The sequence below is a fragment of the Scophthalmus maximus genome, chromosome 1 (assembly GCF_022379125.1).
Source record: "Scophthalmus maximus strain ysfricsl-2021 chromosome 1, ASM2237912v1, whole genome shotgun sequence".
NCBI lineage: Eukaryota > Metazoa > Chordata > Actinopteri > Pleuronectiformes > Scophthalmidae > Scophthalmus > Scophthalmus maximus.
The window spans coordinates 18,922,271-18,941,801 of record NC_061515.1 but is presented as its reverse complement, the minus strand read 5'-3'; the positions used below and the strand labels follow the sequence as shown (position 1 = coordinate 18,941,801).

Here is a 19,531-nt window from a genome sequence, read left to right as displayed (position 1 = left end):
ATCTTTTACCAGTCACATTAAGGGGTCTGTATTACGCTTTTATTTCGAAAGAAGCAATATCTAACTGCCGGTGTTTTCCCCCCTGAGCTTAGTTTTGTTAACTTGACGCACCTTTTCCTCGGTCACTGGGAGTCTACAGTGGCTACTTCCATGGTGGTGAGATTGCAGTTTGTTGTGCGCATGACAGAAATAACAGACAGATGAGGTCGCTGTGAGAATTGAGAGAAAGAGAAAGAGAGAGAGAGAGAGAGAGAGAGAGAGAGAGAGAGAGAGAGAGAGACGTTCACTTGTTCTGACTGACTGACACTTCTTCTATTTCTCCACATTTAGGTGATATTTACCATCAATGTATTTGTCAACAACTAATAAGCAGGATACCTGACTGGTGGAACAAATAATAAATATATGTTATTAGTGTCATACTGTAATCTTATTCAATGATATAAGATTACATACTGTAGTTGTGGAGCTTTCAGCTGCTCTCTGTGGCCTTCATCACCGGATTTGTTGAGCTATCACTGACAGTACTATCACTTCAAATAGATTTAATGAATATAAACAATTTGTATTAAGTATTGAATGTTTTTGTATTTTAATATTTTATGATGTACATAAAGATGATTACATTGCAATTGTTCCAGATCCTAGGCTGAAGACTAAGGGGGGCAGAGCTTTTGCAATACATCCTCCCCAAGCAAAAAAACCCGGCAGGCAGTCAGTCAATTCCTTGAAACCAAAGCCATAATTACATTTCTGTCACACGTTTATTCATTTTATTCTTTTATGACTGTGTTTTTATGTTTTTTTTTATGTGTTCTTACTTAAATAATTTATTTAACACCTAATCCAGAAAGAAAAGAAAAATTCAAACTGAAAAACAACTTTTAATCATTTAGATTTTATCATGGAGGTGTCTGATCGGTACCTAAGTCCCTCTGCAGCAGGACAAACACACAGCCAGGGTCATAGAGAACTATGTTGAGAGAAAAGAAGAAGGGAAGGAGTCCTGCAGCAGATGTTGAAACCCCACAGAGAAGCATGCAGTCAGTCTGGGATCACATGAAGCGACAGAAGTAGATCCACAGAACAACTGAGGCAGCCTCTCCACGATACTCTGAAAAACACTGTAGAGAACTGGTGCTACATTAAAGGCCAATATTGATTTGATTTACATTTCTCCTGCCTATTTCACTTTATAGGAAGTTAAGTCATGAGCAATACAGTGTTTGCAACCTGTTAATCAATGTAAAGTGAAACACTGACTTATCTCTCTGTCTTAGATGTGTAGATAATATTACAGCATACATTTTTCTTACTTTTATTTTATTTTTGTTGCTCTTGTGTTGAATCACACCTATTGAGTCACACGCTCAGGAACGCACTTTATCTTGTTGTATTTATGTACTCTTATTCTTGTACCTTTTGGGTAATATCTTCATGGTTGAATGCACTATACTGTAAGTAGCTTTGGACAAAAGCATCTGCTAAATGTAATGTAATGTATTCAGAAATCTCTATCACTGGGATGGTGAGACATCACACTGCACAAGGGAACAAATTAGTCTCTGTCAAACAGAGTGTAGAACAATTAGTGAAAATGAAAACTGCTAAATTCAGCTGATTTTTATGATCTTTAATATTTTTCTTCTGTGTACATTGTCTATAATATTTCCCCTAATAGACGTGCATGCTTCTAAGCAGTTTTGTTTTCCATGAATGAAAATATTGTATTTTTTATTTTTTTTAAACTCAGTGTTGACAGTGTGCAGGAATTCATCTCTTACTTTTATGTGCAATGTCAGAGAATATAAGCATCACTATGATCACAAAGGTGAGCTGGAAAAGGAAGTATAATGTTATGGTTTCATTTGCACATTTAATGGAACGGGTAAGCCAGAGAAATGGGTTAGTTAAATAAAGTCATTGTTTTCTAATATTTAAAACCATTATGCGGAAGTGAAATCATCATGTCTTCTTTTTCAGTCGTACTTCAGGATTCCCCTGTTTCGCCTCGTTTGAACTGTAATTAGAAAAGGAACCGACTAGTGTACATACAACCAATCATCCACTCAGATGAATCATTTATTATTGCTTATTAGATGAATACAAAACGTTGCAGATGAAGGGTCGGAACTTACCGCGTTCTTCAGCAAGTTTCCAGATTTAGTGAAGATATTTGGCTTCTTAAAAGTTGGTTTGGTGTTCTCAGTGTTGTTCTGTGGAGTCGTCTGAGGCTGAGCCGGCGGCGAAGTGTGAGACGAGAGCTGTGACAATGAATGAGGTTTTAAGTAACTTTGGGTTGGGTTTGGTGTGAAAGGCTGAGCTGGGATGTAGGGCTGGGAAGGTGTGTAGGTTTGAAATGGTGTGTAGGTTTGAGACGGTATTTGAGACGCTGTGTAGGTTTGAGACGGTGTTTGAGACGGTGTGTAGGTTTGAGACGGTGTTTGAGACGGTGTGTAGGTTTGAGACGGTGTTTGAGACGGTGTGTAGGTTTGAGACGGTGTTTGAGACGGTGTGTAGGTTTGAGACGGTGTTTGAGACGGTGTTTGAGACGGTGTGTAGGTTTGAGACGGTGTTTGAGACGGTGTGTAGGTTTGAGACGGTGTTTGAGACGGTGTTTGAGACGGTGTGTAGGTTTGAGACGGTGTTTGAGACGGTGTGTAGGTTTGAGACGGTGTTTGAGACGGTGTTTGAGACGGTGTGTAGTTTTGAGACGGTGTTTCATACGGTGTGTAGGTTTGAGACGGTGTTTGAGACGGTGTGTAGGTTTGAGACGGTGTTTGAAACAATGTTTGAGACGGTGTGTGGGCTTGAGACGGTGTGTAAGCTTGGGCCTGTGTGTAGGTGTTTGTTGGTGTGTATGACTGCGGCAGCGGGAAGGGTTGTATTTGAGTCGGGGCGAACGGGTTGCTCGGCGCAAAGCTCTTAGTGTTCAGATAAGGCTTTGTTTGTGAAAAGGATGGAGGCACCGGCGTGGACTCGAGAAGAGTGGGCGGCGGCGGCGGCGGGAAGTGATCGGGTGCATCCTGTGCCTCAGTCCCAGAGTCACCGAGGTCGTAGTGCCTCTTCCTCAGCTCCCCCAGGCGGACCCGCTCCTGCTCCAGCTGGCACTCCAGCTGCAGCACCTTCACCTAACAGATTCAGGGCAGCAGAACATTGTCGTTAGCTTCAGAACTACAATCAAATAGGCGGTGAGCTAAACGAAATGGGACATAAGGGGCCTCACCTGAGCTTCCATCTCTTCTTTTTTCAGCTTGATCAGAGACATGCCAGAGAAGTCCATTGTACCTTTGAAGACATAATTATGAATATTGATGGCGGTGTTGGTCAGTCAGTCAACCATTTTGGTCTAGGGGTCGCCATAACATTTTTGGACAATGAACCCAGCTGATTTATGACTTTTTTTGTCATACATATTTGATATATATATTTGAAGAATTGTCATAGACTTTGGTTCAGATGTTGTTAGCAGATCTGTAAAGGTACTAAAGTATCTACTTCCTTCTCTCACCCTGGTCAGAGAACCGCCGCTGCCCATGTTTGGTGGAGGTGACGACCACAGCGGCCATGTCATTCACGTGTCGCGAGGCCTGTTGGAGTGTGTTCAGCTTCTTATTGTTGCGGTCGGCCTTCACCTGAAATGATAGTGAATCACAGCGGCACTTTTAAGAATTTAGGAATATTTCATGAGGTTTTTGCTATCTTTTTTTATAATTATAGATCCTTACCCTGGTGCAGACTATGTCAATTAGTTTTTTTCCCCCCAGGTTTAAATATATGTCTTCCTCTGAGATTTCTGTCTCTACCACAACACAGTGGATGATAAGAGTTAGATACCAGTGGTAGTGAAATATGCTATTTTGCTTTAATTTGGGTGAACAAAGCTGGTAGAGGTCCACCGTCTCCCAATTACAAATGCCGAAAGTCGATTCCTCAAACTCAGTGCCTTTTTCCTGACTGCGCCAATGCAAAGTGGCAAACAGTTCTGTCTTGTCAGCGTTTTTCTATATTAAACACAATCTTCTCTACCTCGGAGGAGTTTTCCGCAGGGGCCAACGGGCATTTCACCCGCACAGTGTGAGCAGTCAGGTCATGGCTGACAATCGGTCTGTACAGTGTGAGCACATAAATCGAGGGCTTAGGCTTCACGTTGCAGACGATTTACTCGGAAGGTATGAGTTGGAATTTAACAACAGCATTTCTAAAATGTACAGTGTATGCCCAGCTTTAGGTCATCCACGCAACAACGCCATTCAGTTCCTCATTCTGGTCAAAAACTTAAACGGTTGTCTGACCAGGATGTTCTGTTTGAATTTAGCCTGATTCTGTCTTATGATTCTTTTAATGTCTGCCATTATTTGATCTTATTTACTTTTATCTTGTTTTTCTTTTACTGCATCTTTGTCTTGCACAGTTTTTACTTGTGTTGTTTTTCCTTTGCCATGTTTGTAAAGCACTTTGGCTCAACTCTTTGGCTATACAAGTAAATCTGACATGACTTGACTGCTGACACCACCAGGAACTGCTCATAAAAACCTTGTTCCACAGCATCAGTTTGTGGTGGCAATCTCCACCGGGAGCCTTTGAAGCGACAACACTACTTCACAAACCAACTGGAGACACTTCTGACTCAAGACTGTACCTTTGAGGCGGCAACCAGCTGGGCAGTGCTCGCGGCAATCTCATGCGAACAGGCGATGAGCTCCTCGTACGTCCCATTTTCACCCACAACCAGGTCAGCTGAGTCTCTGACAGCAAAGAGGTGAAAACGGCATTCACAATTTCATTGTACAGTTTGACATTCAGCACAAGAATAACTCATAACACGTAGTACGTGTCTGTATTGTGGGTTTTCGGGCACTTACACCAGCTGTGTGGCACCCCAGCCCACTGCCTTGGAAGCAGAGATGAGTCCCTCTGTCCAGCGAGAGTTTTTGGCATAAAAGTCTGTAACAGATGCTGCTCCCTGTCGAAACAACCAGTACAGATGCATGATGGTTATTGTTATTGTTCTTTCCAGAATGACCAGAATGACCAGAATAACCATTCTCATGATCATACCAGTCAAAAACGGATGGAAAACTTGTGTGAAAAATAATGCCTACGATTTGTTTACTATGCAGTTCATTTACTGGCATTTATATCAATATTTAGTTCTATTTAATTATACTGTATCTCTTATTTCAATTACAATAATTTCCCATCATATAATCAATCATTTATTGTGACCTAGACTCAGATAAGCAGAAGAAAATTGATGGATTTTTCTTTCTAATAAAAAATACATTTAAGTTAAATAAAAAAAAATTGCAATGGATGACAGTAGTTACAGTGACTTCCTTTTTTCGCTTTGCTTTTATCAGATCTATCAGCGGAGCAAGGAAAAGAATCAGCTAACATTGAATTTTTTTCCCCTTAAATATTTACTGCGGTACTAAACGTTTTGTCATATATTATATCCCTAATGAACTTTGTCAATCCGCAGCAGAATCCAATTGAATATATACATATGACTGAATTTCAAGACACCATACACTCATATAAGCCAGTATCATAGTGCTGCATATACAGAATATTTTCAAACAAATTTAAAAAAGTAAAAAAAAACAGAGATGTAACTTCATAAATTGACAGTCAGCTCATCAGGTCATTGTTTTCTTCAACAAAATGTATGAATTAATGTGAAAAAAACTGAATATACAATGGAGAAATCAGGTTAGCAAACTTTAAACACATCAGAATTTAACAGCCATTCCAATTTTTTGATCACATCAACATTTCTGGGATTTTTTAATTTCATTGACAATAAACTCTTTAATCAGCAGAAATTCCACAGTGCAAAATAAAATAAATATATGAAATATAAATTAAATATAACAGATTGTTAATTGCTACAAGAGATAGGAGGATGAAGGATTTCCCCAAAATAAAATGTGCTTTTCTAGAATGACTAATTTAGTTTAAGGTTTGGGTTAAATCCTTGTTTCTCATTGGTTATGTCTGCTAGACAAATCATGTGATGACTTGAGAGCGGCTCTTCCTCCTATACTTCGCAGTAAGTAGGAATGAGTTTCTTGATAAATATGACTCATTCACTTTCTTGTCACTTTCTGCAAAGGACTTTTTAGCTTTGGCTTTTCAGAAGGCTGAGGAGAAACTCTGTAACTCACCCTGCCTCCTTCCACGATGTCTTTCTGTAAGTCAGTGGCGGCTGTCACCAGCATATGAACAGCCTGGAGAGGAGAGAGCAGAGCAGAAGAAATGAAAATGAAGTGAAAATTTTGCAGAAAATCATTTGAAACTGGACAGAGTTCTTACCTTCATCAGGTCTGAGCAGGATCCCAGTATACTGTGATGAAACAGAAGGAAAAAAGTATTCAGATTGGAAATTAGACAGTGAAGGAGACTTTTATTAATAACATCATTGTATTTATAAGTGTCAGTTTTCACTAATTATAAGTATCAGTGTGGTAGAAATTAAAGCAACTGTTATACAACCCCTCTATCCCCCGATATGTTTACAGTACATGTCACTAACCCTGTTTGTGTTTTCTATCTCTCCTAGTGTATCTCTGACTCCAGAGCTGCAGGACCCAAACCCGTCATTATTATTGTTATTATTATTATTATTATTATTATTATTACTGTTCGTGTTATTGTTATTGTTATTATTATTATTATTATTATATTATTATTATTATTATTATTATTATTACTACTAATAATAATAATAATGATGATGATAATAATAATAATAATAATATAATAATAATAGCATCACTAATAATAACAACAACATAATTGTATTTTTTTAATTATAAGTATCAGTCTGGTAGAGATTAAAGCGGCGGTTGTACAACTGTCCTCTCTCTCTCTTCTCTCCTACTGTCTCTCCTCCCATCCTCTTTCTGCCTACTTCTCCCTCTCTTCCCCATTTCTCTCCTCACCCCAACCAGTCGAGACAGATGACCGCCCACAACTGAGTCCGGTTCTGTCAGAGATTTCTTCCTGTTAAAAGGGAGTTTTTTCTCTCCACCGTCGCCAAGTGCTTTGGTCATTGTGGGATTTGTTGGGTTTTCCCTGTAATATTGTAATATTGACCTCACTATGTGAAGTGCCTTGAGACAATGTATGTGGTGATATGGCGCTATACAAATAAAATTGAATTGAATTGAATTATATATAGATATAGATATACAGTTTTGGTCTCACCTCTGGTTGACCTCCAGCTTAATACCAGTCATGTCTCTCTTTGCCTGATTCAGTATCTCCTGTCCAGCATAAATGTAAACAGAATTTTCAAGCATCATTAAGGTGTAGATGTGTCCGGGAGTTTGTCACGTTTGTATCCATTACAACATGCGCGTCCTTACGTCCATTCGCAGCACAGCCTCCTCGATGGCAGTAGAGGTGGCGATCATCTCTCTGTCCACCATGCTTCCCAGCTCTTCTTTTAGCACATCCTGCCCTTTCGGATGCAAATCCTATACGAGAAACAAGCAGTTACAGTTAGACATTAGGGCCAGAGCAATGGGTTTTATTCATAGGGCCATTGTGCATGCCCTAACCCTGTCACCCCAAAACTCGACCTACCCTGCCTGAGCCAGTAGCCAGATCTGAGCCTATTTGATTTCTATTCATGCTACGGGTCAGGTTTGTTTCTTTTTCTCATGTTTCTTTATTTCTTTATTTATAATTTTTCTTTTATTACAACCCAAATGCACAAAAAAACTGACAGGTCACCAGGGGTAATATGATACAGCTCATGTGTAATCAGCAGTACTTTCCCAATAGTCCCAGGAAGAAAGAGAGACATACAGAGACTAGACAAGTCCTCAAAGAAAATTCAAATGACTATTGTCTTATGACATTTATCGTGCAATTACACAAACAGATAAAAATATTTCAGCAATTACTGCATTAAATGACATAGGGATTGCTATGACATTTCAATTCTATACAGACATTCATGGTCATCCTATTTACCAGAGTGATCTTCTTACTTTTCCCGTCGTATAACCTTGACAGTCACACTACTGGATTACATTGATTGTAAGCAAGGCAAAAATATACACGTTTTATAAACAAATATCAGTCTTTCCCTACAGAATTTGTCTCAAAGCTCTGCTCACAGAGCCATAGGCATGGCTGTAGTCCTCAGATAAAAGATTTTGACCAACCTGTCCCAAAGAGAGGAGCCGTTGAACAGTGTAGCGAATCACAGAGGGGTCTGCTCTCTGTAAACTGGCCTGAAGCTTCAGATCCTTCAAGTACTGAAGACAGTGGTTTGCACAGTCCCGACAGCTGTCCGTCAAGCCTGCGTGAGACAGAGACGCAGGATGTAGCATTTGTAGCATCTGTGCATAAAGAGTTTACAGCACTGTGTGTTTTCAAACAGCTACAGCGTGAGTGTGTGTGTGTCTCTCACGGTCAGCTATGTCAGTGGGGGCAGAGTGCGATGTCGCCGCTCCGTTGACGATCGTGTCGGCGGCGAGGTGAGAGAACTGTGTGACCGCTCTCAGCAAACCGCTGGCATCTAAAGAGAACAGGGGAAGCATCAAATGCACCCATCGTCCGAGGTGAACACAACGCATCCCATAACCTGAACACACGTGACGCCACCCCTCACATACCATGCCTGTTTCCCAGGTAGACCACGTGGCTCTGCTGCATCTTGTCTATGGAACTCAGAGTGATTTCAGCTCGGTTCACCAAATAATCTAAAAAGCAAGAGGGAGAACCAGTGAGAAAAATGGAATAGAAAGGCAAAATCACAAGTTAAGGACTAGGTTGGTCAAGAAAGTTAACTACTATCTACTTTAGCTAGTTACTCTTATTTTGTGGATGTTCACTGGATTGTTGATCACTTTTTTATCATAATCAGAATCAATGTTTTCCTTACATATTTTGTGTTTTCCAGAATCTATTATTCTCTGTTTTGTTGCTTTCAATTTATTCTGTATATCTCTGTGAGCATTCACCAATTTTATTTGTATTTGTGTCTTTTTTCTGTTCTTGGATATCGAGGTTGTTGATCTTATTTTTTCCTCCACCTATGCCCCAACTCTGATTTTTGATGGTTGTCCTCTTAGTGACTGGTTATTTTGGCAGCTGGCTGTTTATTTTTTTTTTTATATCTGGGCTTATTGTAATTTGTGATATGAATGTTGCTTGATCAAAAGGTATGTTTACATTCGAGTTTTGAGTGCAAGTGCGAATTTTTGCTCCACACACAAAAAAAACTGTCTGAAGACCAGAAGGCTCTGGGAACTTGTGAGAAGCATTTTTTAACCATTTCATGTATTTTATAAAACTATTATTGGCAAAAACATTTGTTAGTTTCCTTGTGTTAAACACAATGTGATGACTGGGAGTATTTGGGAGGAAGGGGTGTACCAGGTGAGCTAATGCAGCGCACGTGGATGGGGTCGTCCACTTTGGCCACAGCGTCCAGTATGATGCCCTCGGCCTCCACCACGGCGCACTGCAGCAGACAGAACTGCTCGTCCTGTAGCTTCTGGGCCAGCTCGCCTTCACGACAGGCCTGTTTTCAAACACACACATGAACTCATCACTGACCAACCACTGAGACATTCACAACACTGCACAGTCATAAACACAGCACAGCACCTGCTGCTGTAACTGGGCATGCAAGCTTCCAAGCTCCATGCTGCTCCGCTGCCTTTCCTGCTCCAGGGAGCTCTGCTGGAGCTGAGCTTGTTGCCTGAGGGAGTTCAGCTCGACCTGCTGCTCTCTCACTGACTGCAACAACCCCTCCCTCTCCGCCTGCAGCCCTGCCAGTGTACTGCTCAGCTGGGTGCCACTCTGCAGAACAAAACGTGTATAGGTGTATTATACTGCCAATATTTCATCTCAAGAGGAGTTGATGTCAGATGTAAGAAAAAAGTTACTCCTACCATTTCTTTGCTCTGCAGGGTGTTGTTGGCACGAGTCAGTTCTGCTCGTGTTGAGTCCAGCTCTCGCCTCAGCCTGTCGATCTCCAGCTTCTGCTCTGCATTGATGGCAAGCTGTGGAAAAAAGGCAGTAGTGATGTATCACGGATATTACTGTGGTACTTTTCAAGCAAACAGTAGCAATTCCAATGCAGCAGAAACAGACATTTAAATGTGAAATTTTCCACAATGTAGAATAATAATAATAGGTGCAGCTGTCAGACAAGAAGGTGAATCCATTGAAATATGTTTTAAGATATTGAAGCCTTGGTGCCAACATAGAAAAAGTAGAGCACCAGCACTAATTCATTATCTTGAGTTTAAAAAAAAAAATTCCCTTTGCTTTCATCTTCTCAGACAGTAAACTGAATATTTTTGTGCTTGGGACTGTTGGGTTGGGCAACACAAGACATTTGAAGACATCTTTGTCTATGATGGGATTTTACCATTTTAATTTAAAGAAAAATCAACAGATGAATCAACAATGAAAATAATTTAAAGCTTTATTAACCGTTGAATTTTGATGTGTATGTGAAACGGTTTCAAGGCTTAACCCACGTCGCCGCATGGGGGGTTCCGTCTTGGTCGTCAGTGTGTACATTACCTGTTGCTGCAGTTGAGCTCTCAGTGCCTCCAGCTCTCTGTTGCTGCGGTCTATCTCCAGGTCCAGCGAGCCCTGCTGCCGCTGTGCCTGCTGTCTCAGCGAGGCCAGCTCTGCGTCCCTCTCTCTGGCAGAACGCAGCAGCACATCCCGCTCTGCCTGCATAGCTGCCAGGCTGCCGCTCACCTGAGATCCCTCCTGCAGAAGATGACATGGCAAATACAGCGTGTAAGTGGATGTCGAGTCTCCGCATAAGACGATTCAACAAACAGAGCAAAAAGCAGCAAATTGCAAGAGGGACTATGTTGGTCCTATTCTGTTTGTGACTGAAAAGTACAGTGGTTATCCTGAGACATTTAAATCTATTCGCCGACTAGTACATGTATGAGACGAGACGTCTATGGAACTGTCCTGCACTGTGATTCATTTTGCTAACTTACAGCTTTCAACTGAATATCCTGGGACAATAAGTCATATACTCTACATAAAAGATTATGAGTGACACAATGGTTCTGATATTTCATAAAAACAGGATGAACTGGATAGACATGAAATATCAATTCAATCCATATCATCTCATTGACTGATCTTCATGAAATGCTACACAGGGCAACATGTCTGTGTGTGTTTGGTTAGAAATGTCATGTTGTTTATGCCAAGTACATTAAGGTAAAGGAATGAACGGCATCTCAAACATATTTTTCTTCTTGTATTGTAGATTAAATAGGGCCGTGTGAATGTTTGAAAATGTTTAACAACAGCAGTGACACAAAACACCAACTCTAACTAAGTAATCACGACCAAAAAATCTGACCTGACATTATAGTCGATAACACTATTTTTTGTTATCGAGTTTTGTTATAGAGTTTACTTTGTGGAAGAAAATAATCTAAAAATACATTTATCAGACTAAATTTGCATGTTAGTCAGTAGATAAAGGGCTCCAACTCTAAACACCTAAAAGTAAAACTTAAACTTGGCATTATGGTGGTGCTAAAGGGTCTGTTGGACATTCGAGCCAAGGAATCTTCAACGCTCAGTCCACGTATGACAGTTTGTGTGGGCGTATTTTACAGTCAGTCTCACCATCTCCTTATTTTCCAGGGTACTGCGAAGGAGGGCCAGTTCTGCTCTTTTCTCCAGTAATTCTTTGTTGAGGCGGTCGGCCTCCTGCTGCTGCTGATTCATCTGAGTGGGAGAGGAGTCACTGAGTCAGTATTAATTCACGAGAATCTTTCCTTGTCTATCAGTGATGATATCAGGAGGTGTGTGAGCGGTGTAGTCGGGGGTCAAATCTGTCTCACTGCGTTTCTTTTCTCCTGCCGTAGATTTTCCAGCTCACTTTCTTGCTGTTTCTTTGCTCTCAGTAAATCGCCTTGGTCTTGTTTTGTACTGGACAGCGCCTTCACTGTTTCTGTGCTCTGCACATGGACACACACACAACAACATTAGCACGACTCCAGACAGAACCTGTTGCTGTCAGGTGGTGCTGATCCTCTCATCTGACTGTCGCCTGGACAGTGAAGAAACATTTTTGGTGTGACAGAAACAACAGCAATGGTGCAATGTACCTTCTTCATTAGGTCGGCGTGACTAGTGATCAGCTCGGCGTGTCTCTCTTTGAGTTGAGTGAAACGAAGCTCCGCTGCCTGAGCTCTACCTGTGCAGACACGGCGGGAGGAAGACGACTACATTTCAGTGACATTCATCAACATTGATGTGGCTCATTCACCTGTACACATAAACTGTTTACTCACCATCTGCCTCTTTGAATCCAATGTGTGCCCCGACATTGGCGACATTAGTGCACCGCAAGGCCTCCACTTCCATCCGCAGGTGTTCATTTTCCACCATTGCCATCTGCTTGTGGGTGCGCTGCTCCTCAACCTCGGCTTCCAGACGATTCACTTGACCCTTTAACTCAGTCACACACCTCTGGGCCTGAGGACAGGAGGAACAAGGGAGTTTATATGTGAAGTAGGCAAAAGAAAACCGAGAAAAGTCCCCCCAAAAACCGCCACACAGCTGCATAAGGAGACATTTTAGATCAGAGATGAGAGTTGCAGGGGGTTGTGGAGGGAGAGGTGTGAGGCAAAGACACTGTGTGTGAGGTGACAGAAACAAGTTCATGGCAGAATTAAAGGGGAATTGTATGAAGGTAAATATGTTGCAAAATGCAAGCGCTTGTAGACTGGATTTGTGAACTTGAATAGAATACAATGTGAGAACTTGTCGAAAAAAATGTCATCATCCAGGTAACGTTCTGATCTGGGTTCACCTAAATCAATTCGTTACCGAACTAAGTGACTAAAAATCAACAGTCAAGCATTTATTTTATGAAATGGCATTAGACAAAAATAAAGTTTATTTATTATTTATAGTTTTACTTCAATCATTTCCACTTATATTTCATCTCTTCCTGTGGATCAGTGTTAGCAATTATTTTGTGTGTTTCGACAGTATTGTCTTGAGTTTAATCGTCATCATGAGAAAAAAAATCTTGATTAATTTGGGTATTTCCTGAGATGAGCTGAGGGTAACCGATTTAGGTGAACCCAGATCAGAACGTTACCTTGATGATGACATAATGTATCAATATGTGACCGACACCGGCACATTTAGTGTAAAAATGAATATGAGTAAATGTTAGATTACAAGTTTGCCGCTGCCATTGTATTCTTGTAAATTTCAATCTACACATGTGAATATTTTTTGTGTGACTTCAAATTCAGAACACAGGTGTGAATATTTTCTGTGAGTGAAAATCTCAACATACAGGTAAAAAAAAATTCTACAAGTTCTCACATTGTATTCTACAAGTTTACAAATCTAGTCTACAAGCGCTTGCATTTTGCAACATATTTACCTTCATAAATTAGTTACAGCAGTTTGACCTGCTCAAGCCCAAATGCTGCAATTTGCATCTGAAATCACAATTTTAATCTTCAAGTCAAATCTGACACTTTCTGAAGGTATCATTATCGCTGATACATGTGTCAAACCTATGTATGTCCATGAGTCTGGTTAGAATTTTTTTTTAAATGGCTCTTATAGCTGCAGAACTTGTCAAACTAGCCATGAGTAAATTGCATACAGGTAGCTTTTTATGGTTTGCCAAGATTTAAACAATTACAACTAAAATACTTATTATTATTATACAACATCAGACTTCGTTTTTTATTGATTTTGTTTGAAGGAAAAGAAACCGAGTCAGAGTCCAAACACTCCAACACCAACTTACCTCAATCCTGATGAGCTGTAGCTCTGGTTTCAGCACCTCTAGCTCCCTTCTCATGCTCTCACTCTCCGTTTCTCTCTGTTCCAGCGATGTATCAGGTGCTGTCATTTGGTTGAGCAAATAGTACTGCCATGAGAAAAAAAAAGCCTCAGTGTTAGCCATACTACCAGACATTCATGTGGAGAACATTGATAGAATTCATCTTTTGACTTGCATGCATGCATTATTACCTGTGGCATCTGTGGTGCTTCCCTAAACTCCGGCTGTGTCTCCACCTCCTCCTCCTCCTCCTCATGCCGCTCCTCGTTGGGCATCACCACCACTGGCTTTTTATACTCAGCCAAGGCAGCAGCACGGAGGAAGTTTGGCGGGGCCTGCGAGGTAAAGACAAACAAAACGCAATTGAATGATTGCAAACCACATGGAACTGATCTATGTGCTCATGGGAAGATAGATGGAAACTCCCAACCGCTTACTTACATCTGGAAGATCTGGGATCTGGATGATACTCTTGAAGAACTCCGTTTCCTTGGCTCTGTCGAAGAACTGTGTGAGGCTGCAAAAGAAAATGCAGAAGATATGACATCAGAAGATTTGAAGGAGTGCTGATGCCAAATAACACTAATATACTGTGTTTGTGTGGAGTAAATTGCAGAAAGGTTTTTTCTTAATTATTGATGTGGTATTGATGTTGATTTTTTGTTACAGACAACGATGGTCTGAAGAATTGATTCTGAAAGATTGCATCTTCTCCATTTTCTTTTACCTTTTATGTTGTTTAGAAATGCATAAGCAGCCATAAATTCTTCATTACCAACCTACCTCATAAACAGATCGCGGAACCGCTCTCGATGTCCAAGAAGAGCATCTGGGGGGATGCCTGTGAAGAAGAGGATGTGACGGGTCGATCTAACACAGTTTGGTCAGAGTGGATAAAAAGGTACGGTTTGTGTGGTTCACTCACGGCTGTGAAGTTTGAACATCAGCCGGACAGAGAAGTGGTAGAGGAAGCTGCAATCCAGTATGAGTGGAATCAGAGGAGTCAGTCTGCACTGTCCAGCTGCAGTTGTAGATTTGGCCCCGTTGGCATCGAGCTGACGCAGAACTTTGGACGAAAAAAACAACAACATCGAAACCACATTGAAGGATAAGCCTGGCAGGATTCTGTATTCTTTTTCATAGTGTCAAAAACCTTAGCCCCTATATTTTAAAGGTGACATATAATGCAAATATCACTTTTTCAGTGTTTGTGCACATAAATGTGGGTATCTGTGGAGCCTGCAGGCCCACAAAAGATGAAACAGGCCACCCTGTGGTTTATTCTGGGCTGTCAAACCCTGCAGTCTAGTTCTGAACAACTGGTTCAGATTTCTCTCCCACTGTGTCACAGTTGGAGCCTTTCGGAAACCCCGCCTGCAATCTGAGAATCTTCATTTCTCTGGTGAAGGGGCGTGACATTTCCTACACATCTTGAAATTGGTTGAATAATCACAACATACAAGGCCAGCTGGCCAATCAGAGCAGGAGTTTATCGGGAGGAGGGGCTAAAAGAAATCCAGGCGTTTTATTCAGAGGGTGAAAAGAGGAGCTGCAAGAATGGGTAGTATGAGAAGACTGATGCTTTTTCTGAACATTAGAGCATGTAAACCTTGTCTAGTGGTAACCCAAATTAATATTTTTAACTTGAATATGAGCATAATATGTCAGCTTTATCTTTGCTATTTCTATAATTTATTCCTGCTTGGTTTTGTTTTTTTAACATTTTATTGTATTGTTGTTCAAACAGTGATTTTTTTTTATCATGTTTTGTTAAGCACTTTGGGCTGCATCATCTTTGCATTAAAGGTCCAATAGAAATAAAGTCTTATTATTAATATCAATATTACTGTTACTACTAAAGCACCAACTGTGTAATAATCCATCACGGAAAATAGTCCCCAGCAAATGCACTATTTGTCACACATATTGTCGCCTATGGGTGACTCAAGCACCATTGCTTGAGGCAAAGAACCATAGACGGGGAGGGATTCAGAATGTCCTAACTCATAGTGCTGCCATGACAAAAAAACCCAAACAAAAAAATATGGCCTTATCCAACTCATTACAAACTGATGACCACTGCTTTTGAGAGGATTACTCTATGAGGTGTCAAGGGTTGATAGACTGACCTGTCTCTGCCATCTTCAGTCCAGCGTCCATATAATCCAACAGCTCCTGGGTCATATCCAACCTACAGTTTAATAAAATCTAAATGTAAGAACCACATATTTATTCAGGAACAGTGTATTCATGTGGCAGCTGGTTAACAACAAGTGCACATGCATATAGCTGAGTGTCAAACTTACACTTTGTTCATGTCAGTTCCTGCTTCCCTCTCCAAAGTGTCATCGCTGGCTTCCAGGTTGCCTGGGATCACCTTGTGCTGTGGAGGAGAATGCTGTGTCATTAAAACCAAGTCCAATATCATTTTGAGTTTGTCGCATATAATTGTATAAATGCATTACCTTTGCATGAAATTCCATTTTGAGGCAGAGGAATTTGGTTGACAAGGCGACGATGTGGCCATATCGATCGTGCAAGTTTCCCTGGAGAGCATAGCGATATTTTAGATCGGATCAGATTTATTAATCCAGAGAGGGGAAATTAATGTGGTTGCTCATACATGGATAATAAAAGAGACACAAGTCAGACAGCTCACAGCAGACAGACAAACTGCCACAATTGTAGTAACACAAATTAGCTCAGGAGCCCGACTAGACTCTAGATTAAAGAAACAATACACTTGATCATTTATTGAATAAGAGGCAGACCACAAGCGATGCACCTGAAGATGGAACCAATAAAATGCATCAACAATCAGTGGTTGAACAAGTATTCAGGTCCTTTACTCTAGTAAAAGTAATAATACTTCATTACAGGTGAAACTCCAGGGTTCAGAGCCTTAGTTAAACAGAGATACAGAAGTATTGTCGGCAAAAATTACTTGTTCTGCAGGAAAAAGACCTTGGTACTAATAAATGATTATATAACACACTATTATACCATCAATACTCATGGATAAATACTTAAGCAGCATTTTACTGTTGTAAATACTCAAAGTGGAGTTTTAACTACTGTACTTGACTTTATAGTTCTGTTAAGTGGTTCCTAACCCAGTGGTCGGGCCTCTACAAAGGGTCACCAGTTAAATCTGAGGGGTCGTGACATGATTAATGGGATGTAAAAGAAATGTGTATTAATTGATCAGAATATTAGAGGGAAAATGTCTCGTGGATCTTGCGGATGATAAGAAACTTGGACTAGAAACTGCTTTTTTTTTAGAGTCACGTGTTGAATTTTTATAAGCTTACTTTGTTTTTGTCAAATGCATTAGTACAACTATTTTCAAACTGTACTTAAGCACAGTGCTTGAGTGAATGTACTTTGTTACTTTCTGCCAATGACAACAATACAATATATGATGCCTTAAAAATATGTCAAAACATGACAAGCAAGTATCACACAACGGTCATTCAACGCAGTTTTTAGACATTGTGTACCTAAATGTGTATGTGTGGACTCAGCTATGAGAATGTGTGGAAGAATCTGTGAATGTGAGGAAGATTCTACATTCTACTTTAAAAGTGGAGTGAATTGTATTTCCAGCTCTTGAAGCCAAATACAATTTTTTTTGAGTGTGTATATTGACAGATTCTTGCACACTTGAACAAATCTTGTTTGCAACACATTTTGATATTATACACTATTGTTATATCACAAATTTGAGCACACACATCCAGATCCACATGTTATAGCTATAAAATGGTGGCCACTCACCCAGAGGACGCCCATATCTTTAACGTTGCGACAGCGCCGGTAAGAATCTGCAACAGCCTATTGGGTCATATGGACACAGATCAACGGTGTGAAAGTGGAAAAGTGGAAAAGTGGAAAAAGTGGCGAGTTAAAGGAAAAAGAGTTTTCAGCGGGAGGATGGAGGAGATGTTGAATTTGAACTTGCATTTCGGTGTCCATCCCTAAGCAGTTTGTGCAGCAGGTAACAGAACTTCCAGCTGATCATGGAGTTGCTTGACAGAGGCAGGTTGAGGATGTAGGACCAGAAGGTGGAAGCTCCACCCTCCTTGTGACTCCCCATGATAATATCTTCATAGTTGTTAAGGAAACTCCAAAGTACCGATGCACAGGGTGAACTGTGGTGGAAACAGCCCATGATATTTCCTACAACAGCCAGTCACCGTCTCAATTCAACATCAGACTAATGTCTTGAGAAATACTTTTTACTTTAAAGTCATGCAAGAATACTGAAACATCTCAACAACTACTAGATGGATGGATGGAGCCATTAAAGGACCAAATGTTAATAATTGAAATTGATAGAAAAACTGACACATCTTGTGACTACTACAATAAGCACAATCACAAGAACATACACAAGAACACGTGTAACATTTGACAGAAATTCATATACCTTCATCTTTTGTTTCCATTATCAGGGAAAATATTTCCTTTATCCAATACTTTAATTAAATATCTGCAAACCTAATGATATTCTCATCTGTACTTAGTGTTTATCTTATCAAAATATCAACATAAACCAAGTGATGAGGTCTTTCATATAGCATCAGCATGTTACCATAGTCATATTGAGCATTTTGCTTTAAGGACAGGTCCACAAAGCCGCTACAGATAAGATACGTTTTAATCCATTGGTCAGTAAACATATTTCTAGTTTTATATTTTCAGAACAAAAACCTGTTGGTAGGTGTCTTTTGAAAGGATACTGCGTACATATTTCTCTTTGGGCGGTGTTTCACCGGAGGTGAGGGTTTTGCTGATGCTGTGGAGCTGAAAGAAATGAATTAAAAGCCATTAAGACACGAATATACATCTCTGCTTCTTCCCGACAAGTCAACATCAGGATGCCGCTTGCGGAAATAGGTGAAAGATAAGAGACAAAGTTTGATTTAGTCCAACCGAGAGGACTAAGCCTTTTCTCAAGTCTGTGACATTAGGCAGATTTTTTTTTGTTGGTTTTAACTTCCAAATAAACGATCTGTTGGTGCGTCAATCTAAATCAAAATAGTTATCACACGTTTCTAGTGGACACATAAAACCATAAATGGAATCTGGATAAACAAAATAATTTGACCAGAGGAAAAAAAATAATATTTTGCCTCATTTAGAGAAAATCAGTTACTAACCTGTTGTTTACCAAACTGCTCCTTCTCCGCAGCCAAAGCCTTCTCCGTCTTATTGTCGCTTTTGTTTTTTGGTTTGCTCATCTTAGTCCCTGTGCCTCAGAAGTCAGATGGCCTCTGTCTGCCCAGGTTTCAGCTCTTCGCCTCCTTTAAACAATTGGTTCGTCACAAGCTCAGCGCGCATGTCACGCATGAACTAACCAGCCTTTTCTGAACAAAGCAGAACCGAGAGCCGATGAAGTCGTTTCTCTTGTGCGTAAAAGCGCTCCAACGTTTTACTAAATCCGTAAAAACGCGCACTGGACATAACAAAAACACACTAAATCAACAATGGGTTTGTTAAAAGTTGCGACTGTCGGCCGGTAAAATACCTCGGGTATGAGGTTTGTAAATAAATATTTTTTATAAAAAAGTAGTGACACGATGGCTAAGTCACAATTAACAACTATCAACATCTCCACTGAGTCACCAAGTAAATATGTAGGCAGTGAAACCGGAAAGACAAAACAAGGTCACACCACTCAACAGCCCTGTAGGACTG

At 40.4% G+C, this 19,531-nt stretch overlaps 1 protein-coding gene across 1 annotated transcript; it reads right to left on the bottom strand.

Annotated features, from left to right (window-relative positions):
- Window positions 1-868: 868 nt before the first annotated feature.
- LOC118311876 (huntingtin-interacting protein 1-related protein) lies at window positions 869-19,423 on the bottom strand. Its single transcript, XM_035635983.2, has 33 exons — window positions 18,994-19,423; window positions 18,574-18,637; window positions 17,793-17,935; window positions 17,609-17,665; window positions 16,297-16,377; window positions 16,138-16,214; window positions 15,961-16,022; window positions 14,757-14,897; window positions 14,615-14,672; window positions 14,273-14,348; window positions 14,023-14,166; window positions 13,796-13,918; window positions 12,312-12,495; window positions 12,126-12,214; window positions 11,859-11,975; window positions 11,641-11,742; window positions 10,558-10,752; window positions 9,918-10,028; window positions 9,631-9,825; window positions 9,397-9,544; window positions 8,634-8,720; window positions 8,429-8,536; window positions 8,181-8,317; window positions 7,374-7,484; window positions 7,213-7,271; window positions 6,319-6,349; window positions 6,171-6,233; window positions 4,866-4,966; window positions 4,643-4,748; window positions 3,512-3,635; window positions 3,227-3,288; window positions 2,139-3,131; window positions 869-2,020 (listed from the first exon to the last, which is right to left on the bottom strand). The coding sequence occupies exons 1-33, from the start codon at window positions 19,072-19,074 to the stop codon at window positions 1,991-1,993; spliced, it is 4,260 nt and encodes a 1,419-aa protein (XP_035491876.2). The 5' UTR covers window positions 19,075-19,423; the 3' UTR covers window positions 869-1,990.
- Window positions 19,424-19,531: the final 108 nt, after the last annotated feature.